The sequence below is a fragment of the Schistocerca serialis genome, chromosome 4 (genome assembly GCF_023864345.2).
Source record: "Schistocerca serialis cubense isolate TAMUIC-IGC-003099 chromosome 4, iqSchSeri2.2, whole genome shotgun sequence".
In the NCBI taxonomy this organism is placed as follows: Eukaryota; Metazoa; Arthropoda; class Insecta; order Orthoptera; family Acrididae; genus Schistocerca; species Schistocerca serialis.
Window position 1 is genome coordinate 95,303,339 of NC_064641.1, and position 23,005 is coordinate 95,326,343.

The 23,005-nt window shown below is 40.8% G+C and overlaps 1 protein-coding gene across 1 annotated transcript in view; it reads right to left on the minus strand.

Annotated features, from left to right (window-relative positions):
- LOC126474286 (protein white-like) overlaps window positions 1-23,005 on the minus strand; it is a 237,604-nt gene that overhangs the window by 18,860 nt on the left and 195,739 nt on the right. The window contains exon 10 of the mRNA XM_050101750.1: window positions 16,330-16,435. Within this exon, the coding sequence (XP_049957707.1) occupies window positions 16,330-16,435 (106 nt within the window). The remainder of the gene's footprint in view (window positions 1-16,329; window positions 16,436-23,005) is intronic.

The following is a 23,005-nucleotide window of genomic DNA, read 5'->3' on the forward strand; positions in this document are numbered from 1 at the left end:
TCGTGTCTACAGAAGAGCTAGACAGCGGTGGGGTACCAAACTGACTTTATCCCGCTATATGCCCCGACAAGCAGGAATGATGATATGGAATGAAATAATAATTTTTTTTTTTTTTTTTTTTTTTTTTTTGGTAGCAGAACTCGTTTGCACTTCATCCGGGGCATCCTTGTAGCAGAGCGGTACATCGATGACTGATGACTGTCTACGTCAAGTTTTGTTGCCCTTCACGGTAACCGATCCTGGGCTCACATTTCAACACAATAACACCCTCCTACACACGGCGAAATTTTCTACTTCTTATCTTCGTGTTTGCTAAATCGTACCTTACCCTGAAAGGTCACCGGATCTCTGCGCAGTTGATCATTGTTGGTAGGACCCTTCAGTCATGTCGGAATTTTGTCGATCCAACGCGCCGGTAGGACAAAATTTGGCACGATGTACCTAGAAGGACATCCGGCAACTCTATGAATAGAACAACTTTATATGTAGAGCATCCTCATATACTGCAGTACACGGTGAATGATAGCTGGTAAAACTTGGTTTTAACTGAGCAAACTATCGTTTTTACAGATTTTTTAAATATTGACAATATTCTCTGAGTGGCAATACCTTGACTAAGAAAATTCGGTTCATCTATGGTGACTTAATGCAATTATTTTTGTTGCACCTGAAAATGCCGTGAAACCAGTAGCGTGGTCAATTAATACCAAGTTTTACCAACTATTATAAGTGCTATCATTATGATGTCTATCAATCAAACTCAAGCCGAATAATTGCTTGCACAAGGACCAGACGTGGAACAACGTGTTATTGACTTACTCAATTTCAGAAGCTCTTTCTCTTCAATGTATCAACCAATTTTCCTTACATTGCAATAATTTCTTTGTATGTACATGTATTTAACATCTACCGACTTCGTATTCGTATAAAGCTATCGTAATGCAACTTCATTTTCGACTGGGACATTATTTCCGCCTCCAACAAAATGACTGTGTCGAGAGTAGAACGATGTCTCCGAAAGCCACACATACTGATCCAAATGAAGTGCTATAGTTGTGGAAGAACTGGACCAGAGCGTTCTATGACCCTCTGCAGTTGACGAAGTGATGGCAGTAAAGTGGTGAGTATACGCCAATCGCCTGTATGGATTCAGGGCACTGTTGGGCCGACTCGGAGACGTGACACAAAGGCAGAAAGGAGCTATCGTATTTGGAGGTACGTATGATCAGGAAGTTGTGAGATTTTTTGGTGTATCAACGCGGAGTAGCCAACTTGAAAGTATCTAACCAAAATTGTATCCTTTTATTCAGTGAAAGTATCATTGATAAGATTGTTCTAAATTAATTATTCAGCAAACCTGCATCTGACTGCGTCTGTAAAATTGTTTCTTGCACTCCTCCATTTTGTCAGAAATGCAACATTTATTGACTCAGCAATAAAATTTAAGACATTAATGCCGTTTGTGCAATGGCATTTAGATGGTACTGGAAAATTAATTTTTTGCCCTGATGTTTACTTGGTTCTTTCATTGGTGGGTAACTTTACTCTACTACTCATTTTCATATTCAATTTAAGCAAAGGATTTGCATTATGATTCAGGCTGTTAGAAACACAATGTTGATCTAAATATATATATTGTTAAAACTTTAAAACCCACCGTAGCACGTAACATTCTCACAAAAATTTTACCAAACGCTTACTGTGTCACACCTTGGGCATACAAATCCTAACTCTGAATATTATCTAACAAAACCAATTTCAAATCATTATATATCTTCTCTCATCTACGTGCTAAGGTTTGGTCTGGGGCAGCGAGCGCGACCTACCTTAAAGCTGTCACCACACGTCCGCTTCCTCCGGGCACCTAGCGGCGACTCCTGCCTTAAAGCTGTCTGCACACGTGTGCTTCGTCTGGGCACATACCTCCGATCCCTCGGTTTTTTGCTGCGCGTGCCCAGCTCTCTTAACCATCAAGGAACCTCCTACTCAATGATATTATATTCGTTCCACCCTGCGGTTGGCAACTACCGACTATTTTCTGGAGCTACCCTGATCAGACCTTAGTACATACCTTTGTAACTAATCTACAAGGAATTGTGTCCACTAGCAGCCGTGTTAAGAGGCATAATATCATTGGTCCTAAAAAGTTAGTAACCGACAGGAAAAGGAGACTTGTGGCACGTCTTGTCAATGAGAAGACAATAAGTCTCAACTCGACAGAATTAGCTACCATCAGTGAATGGAGGCCCACCTCAACCAGTTTCAGATTAAACTTAGGATGGGGAACTGCATGTATCCCGTTCTCGTCTCCAAGTCTTTCCTCACTTACCGAAGCTGTTATTCCGTTTCTACTAAATCTGAACAAATTCTCGGTTTCTTTTTATTTGAGACATGGTTTTTGCCAGCCGCTATGGCCTAGCGGTTCTAGGCACTGGGGAACCGTGCTGCTGCTACGGCCGCAGGTTCGAATCGTGCCTCGGGCACGGATGTGTGTGATGTCCTTACGTTAGTTAGGTTTAAGTAGTTCTATGTCTAGGGGACTGATGACCTCAGATGTTATGTCCCATACTGCTTAGAGCCATTTGAACCATTTTAGAAATGGTTTGGGGTAGAAGGTCAAAAAATTAGCAGTTGTCTCAACTCTAATTGTACCCGTAGATAGTTTTATCTCTTAGTCTCTTTTTAGTCATCTGTTTTCTGACTGGTTTGATGCGACCCGACACGATATCCTCTCCTGTGCCAACCTCTTCATCTCAGAGCAGCACTTGCAACCTACGTACTCAGTTATTTGCTGGATGTATTCTGATCTCTGTCTTCCTCTACAGTTTTTACCCTCTCTAACTCCCTGTAATACATCTTAACAGATGTCCTGTCATCCTGTCCCTTCTTCTTGTCGCTGTTTCCAATATATTCCTCTCCTTGCCGATTCTCTGGAGAGCCACGTCAGTCGTTACTTTATTAGTAAACGTAACATTTAAAATTATCTTGTAGCACCACAACTCAAGCTCTTCGATTCTCTTTTTTTGCGGCTTCCCCACAATCCATGTTTCACTATCATACAACGCTATGCTCCCAAATTACATTCTAAGAAATTTCTTTCGCGAATTGATGCCTATGTTTGATACTACTTGGACAAAAATTCCCTTTTTGTCAGTGCCAATCTGTTTTTTGTGACCTCCTTGCTCCGTCCGTCCTGGATTATTATGCTGGCTATGAAGCAAAATACCTTAACTTCACTACTCCGTGATCACCAATCCTGACGTTACATTTCTCACTCTTCTCTCTTGCTGCTTATCATTACTAGCGATTTCCTTCGATTTACTCTCAATCCATATTCTGTACTCATTAGACTGTGTTTTCCATTCAGCAACTCCTGTAATTTATCTTCACATTCACTGACGATAGCAATGTCATCAGCGAATCTTATCATTTATATTCTTTCATCTTCAATTGTAATTCCACTTTTGAAACTTTCTTTTGTTTCCGTTTGCTTTTTCGATTAGAGCTTGAAAGACAGGGGCGGAATATTACACCCCTGTCTTACATCCTATTAATCTAAGCACTTTTCTCTATGTCTTTCACCCTTATTGTCCCCTCTTGGCTCTAGAACATAACGTACATTACCCGTCTTGCCGTGTAGCTAACCCCTATTGCTCAGAAAATTTCGAGCCTATTACACCATTTGACATAATCAAACTGTTTTTCCTCGTCGACTGAGCTATGAAAGGGTCATGATTTTTCTTTGGTCTTGCTTCCATTATGAACTGCAACGAGAGAAATGCCTCTCTGGCCCATTTAACCTTTCGCAAAACTCAAATTAAGCTCATGTTACACATCGTCAATTTTCTCTTCTATTCTTCTGTGTACTGTTCTTCACACCAACTTGGATGAATAAGCTCTTTAGCTCATTGTGTGATAATTCTCGCACTTGTCGGCTTTTGCTATCTTCGAAATTGTGTGGAAGATGTGTTTCCGAAAGGCAGATGGTATATCGTCAGACTGAACGCTTTTTACGCACCAGAGTGTACAGCCGTTTTATTGCCACTTCCCCTAATGATTTTAGAAATTCTGATGGAATGTTATCATTCCCTTCTGTGTTATTCGATCTTAGGTTTCCCAGAGCCCTTTTAAAATCTGATTCTATTACTGGATCATCTCTTCTACAGCGACTCTTTTCTCCTCTTCTACCACGTCATGAGAAAAGTCTTCCCCCTTACAGATGCCTTCAATGTACCCTTCCCACCTCTCCACTCTCTCCTCTGTGTACATCGGAATTCCCTTTCCATTCTTAATATTACCACCTTTGATTTTAATTTCACCGAAGGTTATTCTGAATTATTACGTGGTGAGTCTGTCCTTCCAACAATCACTTCTCTTTCATTTTGTTCATATTTTTCGATCAACCATTTTCCCTTAGCTTCCATGCGCTAACTGTTTTTTTTTCTTTTTTTTCATTCCTAAGTGACTTGCATTTCGGTATTCCTGAATGATCCTGAGTATTTTTGTACTTCTTTCTTTCATCGATCAACTGAAATATTTGTTCCATTACCTTTTGTTTCTTCTTAGTTTATTTTCTTGTTCATACGCTTTTCTTTCTAACTTCCATGATTGTCCTTTTTAGAGATGTCTATTCCTCTTCAACTGAACTGCGTACTGAGCTATTCCTTATCACAGTAGCTATTACTTCAGAAAACTTCAGGAGTATGCCTTCATTCATCAATACTTTTCTATACCACTTGTTTGTGCGTTGATTCTTCCTGACTAGTCTCTTAAATGTCAACCTGCTGTTCATCACTACTAAGTTGTAATCTGACTCCATATCTGCTTCTGGGTACACCTTACAATCTAGTATCCGGTTTAGGTAGCTCTGCTAGACCATGATGTAACCTAACTGAATTCTTCAATATCTTCCGATCCGTTCCATCTTTAACTCCTCGTCTTGTGATTCTTGAATAGTTCATCCAGTGTTACAGCTGAAATTTGTTGCATTTTAGTCTTTCTCCCCTTTCATTCCTAGTACCAAGCTCATATTCTCGCGTAACCCTTTCATCTATTCCTTCTCCTACAAATGCGTTTCTGCGTTTCAACCCCTCATGACTATTGCATTTTCATCTGCTTTATGTACTGAACTGCCTTTTCAGTGTCTTCATATATTTTCTCTACCGCTTCATCTTCTGCTTGCGACGTCGGCATGTATATCTGAACCATCGTGTTTCTGTGCTGTCGAGACGGATGAGAACAACCCTATCACTGAACTATCTGAACTATTCTCAGTAACTCACTCTCTGCCCTACCTTCTTATTCATAACGAATCGTACTCCTGTTACAAAATTTGATGCTGCTATTGGTATTACCCTATATTCATCTGACCAGAAAACCTTTTCTTTCCATTTCACTCCACTAACACCCATATACCTAGACAGAGCCTCACCATTCCCTTTTCGGATTTTCTACCTTCAACACTACTTTAGACTTCTGACATTAGACGCCCGACTCGTAGATTGTTACCCTTTCGTTGTTTATTTGATCTTTGACAGCCCCTCTCGGAAATCGGAATGAGGACTGATCTGGAATCTTTGGCCAATAGAGAGGTGACCATGAGACTTCTTCATTTACAGGCCACATGTTCTTTGGATTAATGCCGTTGTTCCTGTTGCGTTCTGCATCCCACGCCGTCGATCATTGCTAACTCTTCCGCCCTTAGTGGCGCCCAAGGACAAGACTGACCCTGAACCCCTGGCCGCCCCTCCACCCTCTTTCACAAGGCTGAGGGTGCCTTCTTATGCCGAAAGTCTTCGACCACCATTGCTAATGATTTTTTTTCGAAATTTAAGCGGTGGCTTGCTTCGAACACGGGAAATGGTACGTTTTGATTATTGGACAAATACACATAATTATAGGCCTATGACGTTGACGTCAATCTGTTGTAAAATGATGGAACATATTTTATGCTAAGGAATTGTGAAGGTTTTGGGAGGTCCTGCAAACAGAAGTCTTGCGAAACTCAGCTCGCTCTGATCCACCGTGAAATCTATAGCGTTCTGGACAACAGCTATCAAGTTGATGCCCTGTTCCTTGACTTTAGGAAGGCATTTGACACAATCCCGCGCTGCAGCTCAACGAAAAAAATACGACCTTACTGAGAATCGGACGAGTTTTGAGACTGGATACAAGACTTCCCTGCAAATAGTACTCAATACGCCTCTCTTAACGATAAATGTGAAGGTTACTGTGTCAGTGTATGTGAATTATGTAGTCTAATGCGTAAGAAGCTCTCTAAGACTATTCGCAGATGATGCGTTTGTCTTCAAGAAAGTGGAAAGATTTGCAGAGTGACCTGTAGCGGATTGATGAATGATGCAAGATCTGGCAGTTGACCCTGAATGTAAATAAAAGTAACATGTTGCGCACCCATAGGGAAATAAATCTACTGTTGTACTACTACACTATTGGTGACAATCTGCTGGAAACAGTACCAACATAAAATATCTAGAAGTAACGGTCCAGAGCAACCTTAAGCAGAATGATCACATAAAACAAATACTAAGAAAAACAACTTCCACACTCAGATTCAAAGGAAGAATCTTAAGTAAATGTAACTCATCCACGAAAGAATTGGCTTACAAGTCGCTTGTTCGATCGCTTCTTGACTTTCGTTCATCAGTATCGAGTCCTTACCAAATATAACTGACAGAAGAGAGAGAGAGAGAGAGAGAGAGAGAGAGATGGAGGGGGGGGGGTGGAGGTCCGACGAAGAGCGGCGCGGTTCGTGGAGGGTTCGTTTAGTCAGCAGATGTTACAATTTTTGGCGTTGCGCTTCACGAAGAGGTTTGCTACTGAAATTTAGAGTGAACGCTTTCCGGGAAAAGCCACGAAAACGCATAACTTCCTTCCACAGTCATCTAACAAAATGACCACGACGAGAAAATTCTAGAAATTAGACCTAATACAGAGGGTTACCGACAATCTATTGTCCTACGAGCCATCCAGTAGTGGAACGGGGAAGGAGGGATCGGTTAGTGGTATGAGAAGTAGTTTCCAGTCACACAGTTAGATGAGGCTTTTGGAGTGTCATGTTGCTGTAGATGACAGACCATTTAAGTTATTAAGACTTCATCGTGGAATGTAATTTCAATTAGGGGAGTCCCAACCTCGTATATAAAAGTTTTGTTGATAGCACAACTAGCTGTAAATTATTAGCTTGGTGCATAAGTTCGTAGCGTTTTTCCGTAAGTTTAATAAACATATACACATGACACAGATTTTAGTCATGAATAACATATTCTCCTTCACTATTTGCAAAGTTCCGTGAATGTTCCAGTAAATTTTTGATTCAGCGGCTATACGAATCACGAGGTTTTGATACCAAGAACTCGCTTAACCATGCTCGAAGCGCATTTTCATCCGGAAAGGAAGTTCCTTGAACTTTTTTCGATACAGATTGGAAAAGGTGAAATTATGAAGGTGCAAGATCAGGTGAATAAAGTCGGTGTGTAATGACTTCCCAACTCAACACCTGTGTCTGTTAAGTTCATACAGAATGGTTGCGGGTCCTCAGCTGTTGAATATAAAATGTCAGATCCAAAACACCGTCAGAAATCTATATTTCGAGTTTTATTTTATTTTTTTACTAGTTTAGACGCTACCATCTTCAGGCCACCTGATCTACGTGTAGAACGAATCCCTCCTCTTGTACAATAGTGACCAGCATACATTCACTGGTATCTGTAAACTTCTTTCTAATAACTCGATCATTTCCATCATCAGTTGCAGCCTACGGATACCAGCGACTGTATGCGGCCAGTTTCTATTGTACAAGAAGTGGAATTCCCTACGTTCATCAAGGGGCCTGAATATGGAGTGTTGTAAAGCCAAAACAGGTAGCAAAATAAAATGAAACTGGGAATATAGGCTGAAGGTGCTTTTCATTTTACATGAAACTCCTGTATAACTTTTTTTTCCAGTCTAGCAGAATGCTGACGAGAGTTTGTAATGCCGGAAATGCATATTCTCCTATTTTCATCTATTGTACTATGAACCTTTTCCTTATTTTCTTACCTGAAGATATGACATGTCTGTGTCTTTATATATTGTAATTGTTCTACTATCTGTATACACAAATATATATATATATATATATATATATATATATATATATATATATATATATATATATATATAATGTATTTATGTCGATGTATAATTGAGTTCTTTTGTAAATATTAATTGTATTTTTACGCTGGGTCTGGCCTAGGGAAAACTACGCTACCGGACGATTACATCGATAGGTCGTGTGGAGAACCAAAATGTTTAGGATCTTGGGTAGTGTTAACTGTGCCGCGTGGAGCGCGGGCAGAGCGGAGTCTGGTTGGAGTAGGGCGGTGGAGCAGGTGTGTTGTGTAACGCTCCCGCGAGTTGCCGCGCTTTCGGTGTTTGGCAGCATGTAATTGCGCTCGACCTGCTATGATAGTTTCTGGCACAGTGTCGCGGACGGGAAACATTAGCTGTCACACATCAACAGCCCGTTTTGCCTGGTAACCGTGTCGAGAAGAAGGCGCGCCAACATCCAGCTTCTGCAACAGCGACGGCCGACATAAGTGATTGTCGCCACCTCCTCTATCGACGACTTCAAACCTTCAATCAACCAACAAGGGAGACTGAAAGCACGTGAAGTTTTAGAACTGCATGACAGACCTCAGCTTTTCAAACTGTTCCATTTGCCTCACAAAATTATAGCAATTTAGCATGAACCTTTATTGCTCATTGTCCCAATTGCATTACCAAGCAGGGTCCCTTCCTTTCCGGAATGAACCCTAGTGTCGTTGAGATTCAAATGCCACCATTAAAGTAATATCATTCCATTTCATTGCTTTAATTTCAAAGTTCAGTTAAAGTATTCATAGCTGGCTACAATATTTAGATTACACAAGCACAAATTAAGAGTGCGAGTTTTGTTACCATATTTTAACTTACCTGTGCCTGCAGCTCAGCTTGGTTCGTACTACATTTTACTATTGTTAATCGTTCAGAATCATTTAATTGAAGTTCAAAGTCTTATTTCTAAATTGCGTAGATTCAAATTGATTTTGAAATGGTTGTTGAGGTAGCCCAAGACTAATCTTATTTTACTGAATTTCGTAGTGCTTCAGAAACGAAGGTCACTATTAAGTTCAGTCACTAAAGTAACTTTCCATTTTCCAGTTTCATTAATTCTTTTGCTAAATTAAGTTAGAGTGTAGCGAAATTTATTACTTCTCACAAACATTCAGTTTTCACACAACACGTGTCAACCTTCAGTTGCCACGCCTTTAGTGCTAATTATATGTGCAATAACCTTTCTTTTTCAGTTATTATAGTAGTTGTCCATAGGACTGGCGACTGTAATTTTCTCCTAAACTCAAATATGTAATTAACGCCAGTTAATTGTTAACGTAACGAACGCACATTTACATTCTTTATTAACTTTACCCCATTTCTAAATTAATTTCCACCAGTTTCATTTAGATTTTTCCTTTCATTTAGATGTAACCCTTTCCTCCCTCTTTACCGACAGATTAACTTCGGTGGCTATTGCTTTTCCCAAATTTCCATTAGGTACACGCGGTTTCATTTTTCACTGTCATTAAGGTCGATAAGTGAGGGGGAAGGTTACAAGTTGTCGTTTAGTAGCAACACTTCACACAGTCTTCCTGGTGGCTGTTTTTGGATTGTGTCTGCAAGACGATTCAGTTGCTGAGCATAAATGTCGGCACTAATATTTACACCTGGAGAAACAATTCGTAGAATACCATACCGTCGCTGTTCCACCAGAGGCGTAACACTATATTTTGTGGATGGTCACAGGTCTTTGTACGGGGACTTGCTGCTTTTATTGGACGGAAGCACTCCTTTCTTTTCCTTATGTTAGCACAAAGATACCATTCTTCGTCCCCAGTAATAATACAGGATAGGAATGGTCGGTATTGTTCTCTAGCCAATTGATGATGAACTAGCAGAGATGCACATATGGCCACCGACTGATGTTTGTAATTTTGGCTAGTGCCTGTTGTTCCATACACCCGATTTTTGAACCTTCCCCATTGCATTCAAATGTCACCCCATGATGGAATGGTCACATATCATCACATTTGCTGTTTCTCGGATAAAATGATGTGGATTGTTTTGGATTAATGCGTTTCAAAGATCTTCAGCAACTAATGACAAAACTATCCTACTTATAAAAGAGAAAACTATTTTCTTGCCTTGCTCTGTCCCGTCCACAGCTGTGCTCACTATCTCCGAACGACAATATGTGAACTCAGATAGCAACAATGACCAACAAATAAAAATTAACAATCCATAAATAAGCCCATAGCAAACTAAAACGCAAAACAATAACGCTCCGTCATATGCATGAAAGAAATACAAAGACCTGTGAGCTAGTGGCTGCGCTGAGAAGTTTAACAGTACAAAACTAGAGGTACGGAAGTAAATCAGTGGTTACTCCCAGAACTTGGCGCCAAGAGTTTCTTCACGTTCATCTATGGCAATAATTAGATAATTAACCCTGCATTTAGATCATTTACCTATTGTGCATGAGATTTTCGTCTCCGTCTTTTTTACTCTAGGAAACCAGTAAATAAATTCGTTGGTGCATCTAACGCCAATTTTCTCGTATCATGTTCGCACCCTAGTCCCACTCCTATCCGTTTGATTTACTTATTAGGGGTTCCCCAACATGAATCTCTCCAAACCAAGCAGGATAGACACTTTTTTTTATTGATTTTCTCATTAACGTTCCCACTGATAGATGTTAAGACCGATAATATACAGTGATTCCATTAGGATAATCTTTCTGAAAACTCTGATTTGTTTACTACTACTAGCACAATGCCATTTTTAGACTGCTAGTCTGTTTTCAGTCGATACCGTTTACTGTTCTTACAAATCTTACGCTTTCAATTCTGAATTTCCTATTTTCATAATGACATATATTGCAACCTGTGATTTCAGAATAATCATACCGACTGAATCAATGCCTTCTTTCTCAGCTGTTGTTTCTCAGCTGATTTGGCTGCAACCAAGCTCAAAAATCTTCTGAAAGTCCATCCTCAACAACTACTTCACAAGCATCTCGCATAACTTCATTTGCTTTCATTACTGTGAATTTCTGATTGATTTCGTGAATTCCTCTCACATGTACAGAAATCTTGTAATGCTCATAGTATTCACTCTTTTGTTAGGCACTGTTTCATGTGCTGCCATAACTGATCAGATGTGATATCAGTTCGTCGGGAGTTTAGTTTTGGTTTCCGCACACTACCACTGTATTTTCATTACTTTCGCTCCTAGTCTGTCAAAAATTCATCCGAATAATTTTGTGTAATGTCGAATATTCTATCGTCGTTCTGCCATCATTTGCTTGAAACGATCGCCCCTAAAAACCAAATTTATGGTTTAGCCCCTTCTACTCCATTGATGAATTTGTTAATAGAACCATCTGATTTGCATACGTTATGAACAGTATCAAATAACGAAAGCAGTAGTAAAACCTGACTTGTGTACAAATTCAGTACAGCAATGCGATCATTGTAAACAAGTGTTGTAAAACTACTTTTTCTGTCTGATGGTGCAATAGCCTAAAAATTGTCATATGCTCCTCAGTGTATTGAACATAAACATGTTTTGTAATAAGTTACTTCATCACTTTTAAAGCGAGAATATTTTTAAGATTTGTTGACATATTCCACATCTACGAGGCACAGTCCACTTGCGAATTATGGAAGATACATTAGCATATTTGTTTTTTGTTGTTGTAAAAATTAAGTGTGCATTCATGTTTTCCTGACATGTTCTACATACTGGAGGATCTTATCACTATGGATCTACTGGAACGTATAGTACATGTAATATAATCTAGTCTTAACGTCCTGTCGATAAAAAGGTTTTTAGTGTGAGGAGAAGCTCGGATTTGGGAAGGTTGAGGAAGAAATTCGACTGTGTCGATTTCAAAATCATCATCAAAGTGATCACCTACAGTTATTTAGAGAAGAAAAACATCGCCTCCATTTTAATTGTTGTCTTAGTGCATTATATATTTTCCTTCATACTTTTCTCTACACCCCTAAATAATAATTTATATAAGTAGCTCTGACTGCCGGTTTCGTGCCAGTGTGTATAACTCTCATTTTGTAAGACGATAAGCTTGTTACATATTTTATTTTGTACTGATTGCGGCCGGCCAGAGTGGCCGTGCGGTTCTAGGCGCTTCAGTTTGGAACCGCGAGACCGCTATGGTCGCCGGTTCGAATCCTGCCTTGGGCATGGATGTGTGTGATGTCCTTAGGTTAGTTAGGTTTAAGTAGTTCTAAGTTCTAGGGGACTGATGACCTCAGAAGTTAAGTCCCATATTGCTCAGAGCCATTGTACTGATTGCTAGTGTGCAAGTGTGTATAACTCTCATTTTGTAAGACGATAAGCTTGTCACTTATTTTATTTTTGTACTGATTGCTAGTTCGATAAATCCTCCCAATAGTATAATGCCCTGCCACATCACTAGTTCATTTCCATGTAATATTGAATTACACTGACGGAAAAAAATCAGACGCCAAGAAAGAGTTGCGCGACATGAGCGAAAACTGGTACGCGTGTTTCTACATCTGAAAGATCACGTTTAATCAAATTTCGCGGTATTCGCATAAGAGTGGCGCCAGTACCACCGTTGTGAGGATGTAAATCAGGTTTGCTTTAAATACATGATGTCACCCAATCGTGAGCGTTAGTTACCTTTGAAGTCGGACGTGCTGAGTTGATATTAGTCAGGAATACCTTTAAGGTGACAAAGACGCTATTATTGACACCTCACTGAATTTTAAAGAGGTCGTGTAACAGGGCTGCGGGAAGTTGGATGTTCCTTCAGAGATACTGCAGAAAGGCTTATCAGGAAGGTAACCACTGTACGTGATTGCTGGCAGCGGTGCTCACAAGAATCTACGGTCACAAGAAGATTGAACTCGAGACGGCTACGTGGCGCTACCGAGAGGGACGACCATCGTGTTCGGTGTATGGATGTGTTTCGCATAACCGCATCTGCAGCAGCTGTTTCAGCAGCAGTTGGCACCACCGTCACAGAACTAATGGTTTAAAGTCGATTACTTCAAGCACAGCTCCGATCCAGACGCCGTGTAGCCTGCATTCCACTGGCCCAAAACCACCACCATTTGAGACTCCAGTGGTATCAAGCGAGAGCTCGTTGGAGGGCAGGGTAGAGGTCTGTTGTGTAATGATGAGGTGGTTCAACCTCGGTGCAAGAGATGGACGTGTGTTGGCTAGGAGGAGGCCAGGTGAACGTCTGCAACCAACTTGTCTGCCTGCGAGACACACTGGACCTACACCTAGAGCTATCGCCTAGGGTGCTATATCATATGACGGCAGCTTCAGTATCATATTTACCCCACGGACCCTGACTGCAAACTCGGATATCAGTCTGGTGATTCGTCCTGTGGTGCTGCCATTCTTGAGTAGTATTACAGGGGGCTTTCTCGAACGGCGTAACGCTCGCCCGTATACCGCTGATGTGTCCCAACATGCTATACAGAGGTTCAAGATTCCGTCCTAGCCTGCTCGAGCAGAGCGCTTCGTTACAGGATCATTTAGTAATCGCGAAAGCGTAACGAAGATGGTAGATAAACTACAGTGGAAGACTCTGCAGGAGAGACGCTCAGTAGCTCGGTACGGGCTTTTGTTGAAGTTTGGAGAACATACCTTCACCGAGGAGTCAAACAGTGTATCGTTCCCTCCTACGTATATCTTGCGAAGAGACCATGAGGATAAAATTAGAGAGATTAGAGCCCACACAGAGGCATACCAACAATCTTTATTTCCACGAATAATACGAGACTGGAATAGAAGGGAGAACCGATAGAGGTACTCAAGGTACCCTCCGCCACACACCGTCAGGTGGCTTGCGGAGTATGGTTGTACATATAGATGTAGATGTAGATCACCAGATTAACCGTCCTTGTATTGACCGACCAAATGCAACGTCACGGAACTCCATTTCACATAGTAACATCCGGTATCTGTACAACATGATGCATGCACGTATGCATTGTTGCATTCAACATTCTGGCGGTTACACCGGATACTAATGTACCATCATTTTACTTTTTCAAAGACCTATCTCGCGCTTACATTAAAATGTGAACTTACAACGTTAATCACTTAAATATGTTACCTAGACAAACAGATCACCGAAATTTTATTACTCTATATTAAGTTTTTTCTTGTTAGTGTACATTTTTTCTCTACACTCCTCAATAACATTTTATGTAATTATCTTTTCTAAAAAATTGCCACTTTTGTGCATGTAAGGTCCCGAGTTCAAGTTGGAAAGTTGCACAGGTCACACCAATATTCAAGAAAGTTAGTAGGAGTAATCCACTATATTACAGGTCCATATCGTTAACGTCGATATGCAGCAGGATTTTGGAACATATATTGTGTTCGAACATCATGAATTACCTCGAAGAAAACGGTCTATTGACACACGGTCAACATGGGTTTAGAAAACATCGTTCTTGTGAAACACAATTAGCTCTTTCTTTATTCACATGAAGTGTTGAGTGCTATTGACAAGGGATTTCGGATCGATTCCGCATTTATGGATTTCCGGTAGGCTTCTGACACTGTACCACACAACCGGCTCGTAGTGAAATTGCGTGCTTATGGAATATCGTCTCAGTTATGTGACTGGATATGTGATTTCCTGTCAGAGAGGTTACAGTTCATAGTAACTGACGGAAAGTCATCGAGTAAAACAGAAGTGATTTCTGGCGTTTCCCAAGGCAGTGTTATAGGCCCTTTGCTGTTCCTTATCTATATAAACGATTTGAGAGACCATCTGAGCAGCCGTCTTCGGTTGTTTGCAGATGACGCTGTCGTTTATCGACAAATAAAGTGATCAGAAGATCGAAACAAATTGCAAAACGATTTAGAAAAGATATCTGAATGGTGCTAAAACTGTCCGTCCTCTTTTAGAATACTGCTGCGCGGTGTGGGATCCTTACCAGGTAGGGTTGACGGAGTACATCGAAAGAGTTCAAAGACGGGTAACACGTTTTCTGTTATCACGAAATAGGGGAGAGAGTGTCACAGGATTTGTGTCACAGGATTTGATCTGGACATCATTAAAAGATAGGCGTTTTTCGTTGCGACGGAATCTTCTCACGAAATTCCAATCACCAACTTTCTCCTCCGAATGCGAAAATATTTTGTTGCCACCGACCTACATAGGGAGAAACGATCACCACGATAAAATAAGGTAAATCAGAGCTCGTACAGAAAGATATAGGTGTTAATCTGCCAGGAAGTTTCATATCAGCGCACACTCCGCTGCAGAGTGAAAATCTCATTCTGGATATGTCAACATTATTTAATAAAGGTTAACACTTATGCAACTGACATTAACTAAGTAATCAAGTTTATTATATGAACTATGACTCACTATACCCAACTGCGAGTTTTACCCCTTTATAATCTGTTACTTATTTTATACCTTGTTTAATAAATTCTCACAATGTGAACTACTGACCGATTGTGTCACTAGTTTATTTCTTTGTAATACTGAATATATTTCGTTTCAGCGTCGGTCTTGGACAACTTGCAATTTTAAAGTAGTGCAGTACTTGTTACAGACCTTAATGTATATGGTCCAGGCTGTAGTTTACTGTTGCCGGCCGAAGTGGTTGTGCGGTTAAAGGCGCTGCAGTCTGGAACCGCAAGACCGCTACGGTCGCAGGTTCGAATCCTGCCTCGGGCATGGATGTTTGTGATGTCCTTAGGTTGGTTAGGTTTAACTAGTTCTCAGTTCTAGGGGACTAATGACCTCAGCAGTTGAGTCCCATAGTGCTCAGAGCCATTTTTTTTGTAGTTTACTGTCAACTTCCCTACTGTTAGTCGTCTAAACCTTCTTCAAATAACAGACGGGCCACTGAATTTCGTTTTTACTGAGCAATTTAAGAAAATATTTTCTAGTCTGATGCTAATTCGACGTTTGCATAACGATCGTAACCGTTATCTTCCGCATCACCAGAACATGACATGCAAGAAACTTCCCAAATTGTCGCAGTATTTCTGTGAAGCCATTAATACAAAGTAATTATCAGGGGTAGACAAGAGAAGTTTAACCAAAAAGCGACATCGCCGGAAACCACTCGCAGACGTCTCGATCGTAAACACTGTCTCGCAGCCGCTGTACTTCGCCATTTGGCCTGAATCCAACAGCAGGCAACGACCGGACGCGGCTGGCGGAGATTGTTATGGGCAGCCTGTGGGAGTGCGACAACTTACCCGACGTTTATGAAGAAGCCGCCGTACAGCAGGAACGGAAAGATGGCCGGCGCGCCCATGGACATCGCGACTGCCGTGCTGGGGCTCAGGCAGGACAGCAGGTAGCCTGTGGAACAATGTAGATGCACTCTATAGAACGGCACAGTGTAGGCAACGTCTCACAGCACGCTCGCACTGTTCGCTGGCGGTAGCTCTTCCTCACGGTATTTTTGCCAATTGGGCTCCCACACCCCCATTCTCTCTCCTGAATAGGCGCAAAATCATGTCGAATGCAAAATATTGTACTGAATAATTAAAAATAATGTTAGCAGGAGAAGAAAACTTAGTGAGTGAGGGGGAAAAAAGAAAAAATCAAAAAGCGTGTTACAATAGGTTCAATTTTGGTTCCACTACTGTTCCTTATAAAAAATGTTCAAATGTCTGTGAAATCGTAAGGGGCCAAACTGCTGAGGTCATCAGTCCCTAGTCTTACACACTACTTAAACGAACTTAACGCTAAGGACAACACTCACACCCATGCCTGAGGGAGGACTGTAACTTCCGTCTGGAAGGGCTGTTCCTTATACACAGTGTCTCAAAACTCAATGACAAAACTTCAGGAATGGATTCCCCATACAACGAGAAGAAAAAATGCTGTGTCAGCTTGGGTCTGTGAATGCATAGCTACCGAGCTTTTCGAGTACGTCACTATTACACAACATACGCTGACGACTATTGTTTGCCAGAGACAAGTCTACAAGTTACAAGCGTTGTACATGTAAACAAACTGGAAACCAATGTGATATGGCTCTGAATATCCTTCAGCATGCGCAGATGAGGTACAGTGATCCCCAGTTAAATACGCAGATGTCGGTGTATCTGTGTTTAGTGACTGTGGTCTGCAGTCTGCTCTGAGTCACACGTAAGTATTGGAAACGTTAAATGTACCGTAGCCATTAACAAAGGTCTGTAAAGGGTGATTTGTTATTGCCTATGGTCCTGGTTTTCAGACTAGAAATATGCACGAACCAAGAGCTCCCGAACGTATTTTTCAAGTACGGTTTGGCGGATGGCAGTACATTGGAAGTATATCGCGTGTGCCAGAAACGCTACATATACCGCAGATTACCATAATAAAAGACATTTGTAGAAATTTTTATGTGAACATACGTGCTTCACACGTCCATCAGGTAGTGGCGGTCAGACAAAACGCACAATACCAGATAATTGCGAAACGTCTACTCAAAGCTGTGAACGAAAATCCTGGAATGAGCACAAGTTGGTTACACTTGAAGAGCAATGTGCCGCTCGTGACGATCTGGAGACGTTTTCACGAAAACATGCTGTATCCATACCATCTGCTGCGTGTACATGTCGTGTGTCATGCCGATTATTCTCCACGAGTAACGTTCTGCCAGTGGTTTCTGCAACAGTGTGTTAGAATGCCCTACTTTGCAGCTGTTGTTTTATTCACAGAAGATACCACAGTCACGAGAGACGGAATGCAGAATTTACTTAACTAGCACTTGTGAGCGGACACGATGTGCCATTCAACTGTCCAACTGTCCAGAGGTTCTCCACTGACAACTGTGCAGCAGTTGTTGCCGACTCTTCATTCTAACCCTACGTCCTTCCATGGAGACGTAGTGGGCAGAACTACATACACTTCTTTACTTACTGCATTGCCTGAGCGCTTAGAAGAACGTTATTTGCGTTCCGACGACAACTGTAATTCAAGCACGATGAAGCTCCCGCACATTTCAGTCTATCCGACCAGTGGCACACCAACGCACATTTTCCCAAGTGGTAGGATGGTTTTGATGGACTGATTACTTGACCACCCCGTTCGCCTCTCTTAAATCTCCCGGACTTTCACTTGTTGGGAAACGTAAAGACTCGTGTAGTCGATTGCTGTTGTGGACGGATCTACTCTACACGTAGGCGTTGTGACAACCTTTCAGGCAGTACCACTGCACGAGACGTTCTGATCATGTGTGGAATTCAGTGAGGCGATGGATGGAGGCATCTCTTCAGGCAGGAGGAGGTCACTTTGAACATTTCCTCTGGCACATGCCGGTATGCAGGTCGTAAAAGCTGGCGCTACAGACGTACAATGCAGTTAGTAGGAACAAAAGGTCGAATAACACTATAATGATACAATTCGGGACCCATGTTGGCGTAGCCTATTTTTTCTTCTTGTTATATGAGGAATTCATTCCTGAAGTTTTGCTGTCGAGTACAGAAACAGTCTTTATATATGAATGAGCTTCCACGTACCACTCACCAAAAAAGATTTGGTACTTTTTGCAGTCGACACTAGTGTTATAATAAATCCCATTAGAGCCAATGTAGCAAAAAGACATGTTAATGATAATTTTCAAAGATTTATTAGAGGATGTTCTAAAAGTAGATTTCCTATTTCTTTTTGGGGAAACACACTTCACTCCGTTCTGTACAACAAATAAAGTCATACCTCTAACTGATGCAGCACATGAAAAGGAGACAATAAAAATTTTAGGACGTACATATTGATGAAAACCTGAAAACGGAAGGAAAATATTACTGACCTTCTCTAACAGTTATGTTCAACTAATTTTGCTTTTAATAAAATTGTTAGTTCTGGAAACAAACGAATCAGTCTCCTTGTATATTTTGAATATTTCTACTCAAAAACATATTACGGAATAATTTCCTGGGATAATTCATCAATTAGACAGAGGAAACAGATTTGCAAAAAAGCGAACAACAAGAATGATTAATGATGTTCACCCATGATAATGTTGATAATCAGTACGTTAGAAGAAAGAAATGACCTTTAATATCCAATATTAAAGCTGTCAGTAGCACAGAAATGAGCTGTATATGATTGAACAAAAATTTTGATGATTTGCCCAATAAGACAAAAGATCTAACAGGTAGCAAAGCAGGTACAATATCTAACCTAAAAAGTATCTACTGGATACATCATATTCCACAGAAGAATTTTTATTTAGAAACTCGTAGCCCAAAACGCTTAGTTTTAAATGCAGATACATACTGTAAGAAGGACTGAACAATAATGTGTTAATTAATGTAAAAACTAATCACTTAAACAGATTCTGTGAATTGAATCGTTCTACACCATTTCAGTAATAATACAGATCAAATGATGAATCAACACACAAAAAATTAACTATCTAACTAACGGCCGACAATGTATGACTTTATTCTGTTAACATACACTCAATATTTTTCTTAAAAAAAAAAAAGGAAAACGTCACACCACTAAGGAACTATGCGATTGGGATGTAAATTCGAGGAGGTGATGTACATTTACAGACAAAAAATGATTACAGTTTCAGAACAATTGGATGATTTATCCAAGAGAAAGATCTTCAGTAACGCGTTCGTCCACTTCATTGAGTAACAGAGTTGTTGGATGTCCTCTGGAGGGATATCGTGAGAAATTCTGTCCAGTTACAACGTTAGATCTTCAAAATCCCGACCTCGTGGGTGGGCTCTGTCCATAATGCTCCAAAATATCTAAATTGGGAAGAGTATACATTGAAGAAGCAATAACTCAAATAAAAGAAAGGATAAGGAGTGGAATTAAAATTCACGGTGAAGGGATATCGATAATAAGATACATTGGTGCCATTGCTATACCTACTGAAAGTGAAGAAGAATTACAGGATGTGTTGAATGGAATGAGCACTATATGAGTACAGAATATGGACTAAGTGTAAACTGAAGAAAGACGAAAGTAATAATAAGTAGCAGAAATGAGAACAGCGAGGAACTTAACATCAGGATTGGTGATCACGATGCAGATGAAGTTAAGGAATTCTACTACCTAGGCAGCATAATAACCCATGACGGGCAGAGAAAAGAGGACCTAAAAAGCTGGCTAGCACTTGGCCAAGAGAAGTCTACTAGTATGAAACATAGACCTTAATTTGAGGAAGAAATTTCTGAAAATGTAAGTCTTGAGCACAGTGTTGTATGGTAGTAAAACATCAACTGTGGGTAAACCGGAACAACAGAGAATCGAAGCATTTGAGATGTGGTGCTACAGAAGAATGTTGAAAATTAGGTGGACTGATAAAGTTTCGGAGGTTCTCTGGAGCGGCGAGGAAAGTAAAGAACGGAAAAGTCTGACGACAAGAAGAAAAAAATGGCTCTGAGCACCTGCTGTGGTCATCAGTCCCCTAGAACTTATAACTACTTAAACCTAACTAACCTGAGGACATCACACACATCCATTCCCGGGTCAAGATTCGAGCCTGCGACCGTAGCTGTAGCTCTGTTCCAGACTGTAGCCCCTAGAACCGCTCGGCCACTCGGGGCCACTCCGGCCGGCGACAACAAGAAGAGATAAAATGGAATGACATCTACGAGTATTAAGACACCATGGAATAATGTCCACGGTACTAGAGGAAGCTTTAGAGGGTAAAAACTTAAGAGGAAGACAGAGATTGGAATACATCCAACAATGGCTGAATAATTCTGAAAATGACTTTCAAAGTCCTGTTTAGTCCAAACCACTTGCAGCTGCTCCACTATGCCCGGCACAATGTTGGGAGGTATCCCATGACTTGTGTCACCTCAGTGTAACGTCATAACGTGGAAGGAAGTTAACGAGAACAACATAACTCCGCAAAGCACTGTCTCGACGTCAGCGGAGAACCCAGAAACGTCTACCCTTCTATACGAAATGTAAGCAAACACAGAGCTCGGATCCGTTATTGTGCCTACGTTTCCACCGTATAAACCCGAAGACATCCAATGCTTTATTAAACGGGCCGGTTCCGCGATAGATACAGTTTGCATTCAACGTGCAGTATGTAAGTATTGTGTCGCTTTATAGCTTGAATCAGTTCAAATGGTTCAAATGGCTCTGAGCACTATGGGACTCAACTGCTGAGGTCATTAGTCCCCTAGAACTTAGAACCAGTTAAACCTAACTAACCTAACGACATCACAAACATTCATGCCCGAGGCAGGATTCGAACCTGCGACCGTAGCGGTCGCTTGAATCAGTAATCAGCGTAAATATTTTAAACACTTGATATGACAGGCATAATAATGAGCGAGGGAACCCTACGTGAGTTACGTGGTATCTTGCATTTGGTACAATGATGACAGATTTTCGCAGGGTTCTTTTCCTGAGCGTAAGGCAGCGTTTTCCGGTGGTCTTATCTTGCTGCTATTTCATCTGGTTACACACTCGTTTTATCACGGAAGTCCTCTTGAAAAGCTGATTTCCGTGCCAAAAGAAAACCGCATATTTCCCTTAAAGAACTTCGCTGTCGTAATGTGGCAGGATATTCTAAGTGAAAATTGCATTATTATCTGCAAATACGTCATCTTTGATGTTTTGGGTGACCTGACTTAACTGACTCACTCTATATAATTATAATAAACGTGAACTTTTTTCGAGAAAATATGCACTGCTCTTAGTTCCTGTTTCCGGCAGCTGGTTGTTAAAAACATATTCGTGTGCAAAGAAATTACAGACCACTTGGTTTGTGGTGAATTATGCATTTTATAAAAAAAAAGGAAGTGGCAGAAGCGAGAAAGTTACACTCCATTGCCAAGGAATAGATGAAAAATGTCATAAATGTGGTAAAACATTTTCAGTGTAATTACTTAAGTGAGTAGACCTGTGATAGAGGTAAACTGGTAACGTAAACATGTTCCACAATTTCATTATTCCCTCCAATACTAACGCAAATATTTTCCTAGCCTTCTTGCTTTTACTGAATGTAGAAAAGAGTCTAAGGATTCTGCCCAGTATAACAGGCTCGCTGATTTTCCCACTCCTAAATTTCACAGAATATAAACAATGTTTTTCACATTAAAGCTACAGGAGTGTGTGGAACCTAGCATTAGGCGACGTGTAGCAGCTCCGTGAACCGACTCTTCACCTCATCTGGTGCCTACGGTTTAGTGATGACAGTATAGTCCGATCACTGGAATTAAATGATTTATTGCAGTCTTGGCGGCTCTTTATTGTTAAAAAAGCTAGAAACTTTCATATGAGTATCTCGGTTGGCTGTTTAGTGTTACTGAAGGCTACCAAACCGGACGAATGAGTTGCGAGTGCGCCGTGGTTCATAAGCGGAATATACAGTACAATGTCGGTTAGAATTTACTGTGTTAACCGTATACGTATCTGAAAATTGAGGAACATAATCCTAGAGATTCAATCGATGGAACTAAACGCTACTGATAAGCTTTATCACGGGTATAAATGCAGATATTTCTATTGGAGACTGTGTACGGTGTACGAGGTGACAACATTACGTCAGTATACAAAGTGGTTCATTGATAGTAACTGGGCCAAATATCTCACGAAATATGCATCAAACGAAAAAACTACAAAGAACGAAACTCGTCTAGCTTGATGGGGGAGACCAGATGGCGCTATGGTTGGCCCGCTAGATGGCACTGCCATAGGTCAAACGGATATCAACTGCGTTTTTTAAAATATGAACCCCCATTTTTATTACATATTCGTGTAGTACGTAAAGAAATATGAATGTTTTAGTTGGATCAGTTTTTTTGATTTGAGACAGATGGCGCTGTGATAGTCACAAACGTATAAGTACGTGGTACCCACGTAATATTCCGCCAGTGCGGACGGTATTTGCTTCGTGATACATTACCCGTGTTCAAATGGACCGTTTACCAATTGCGGAAAAGGTCGATATCGTGT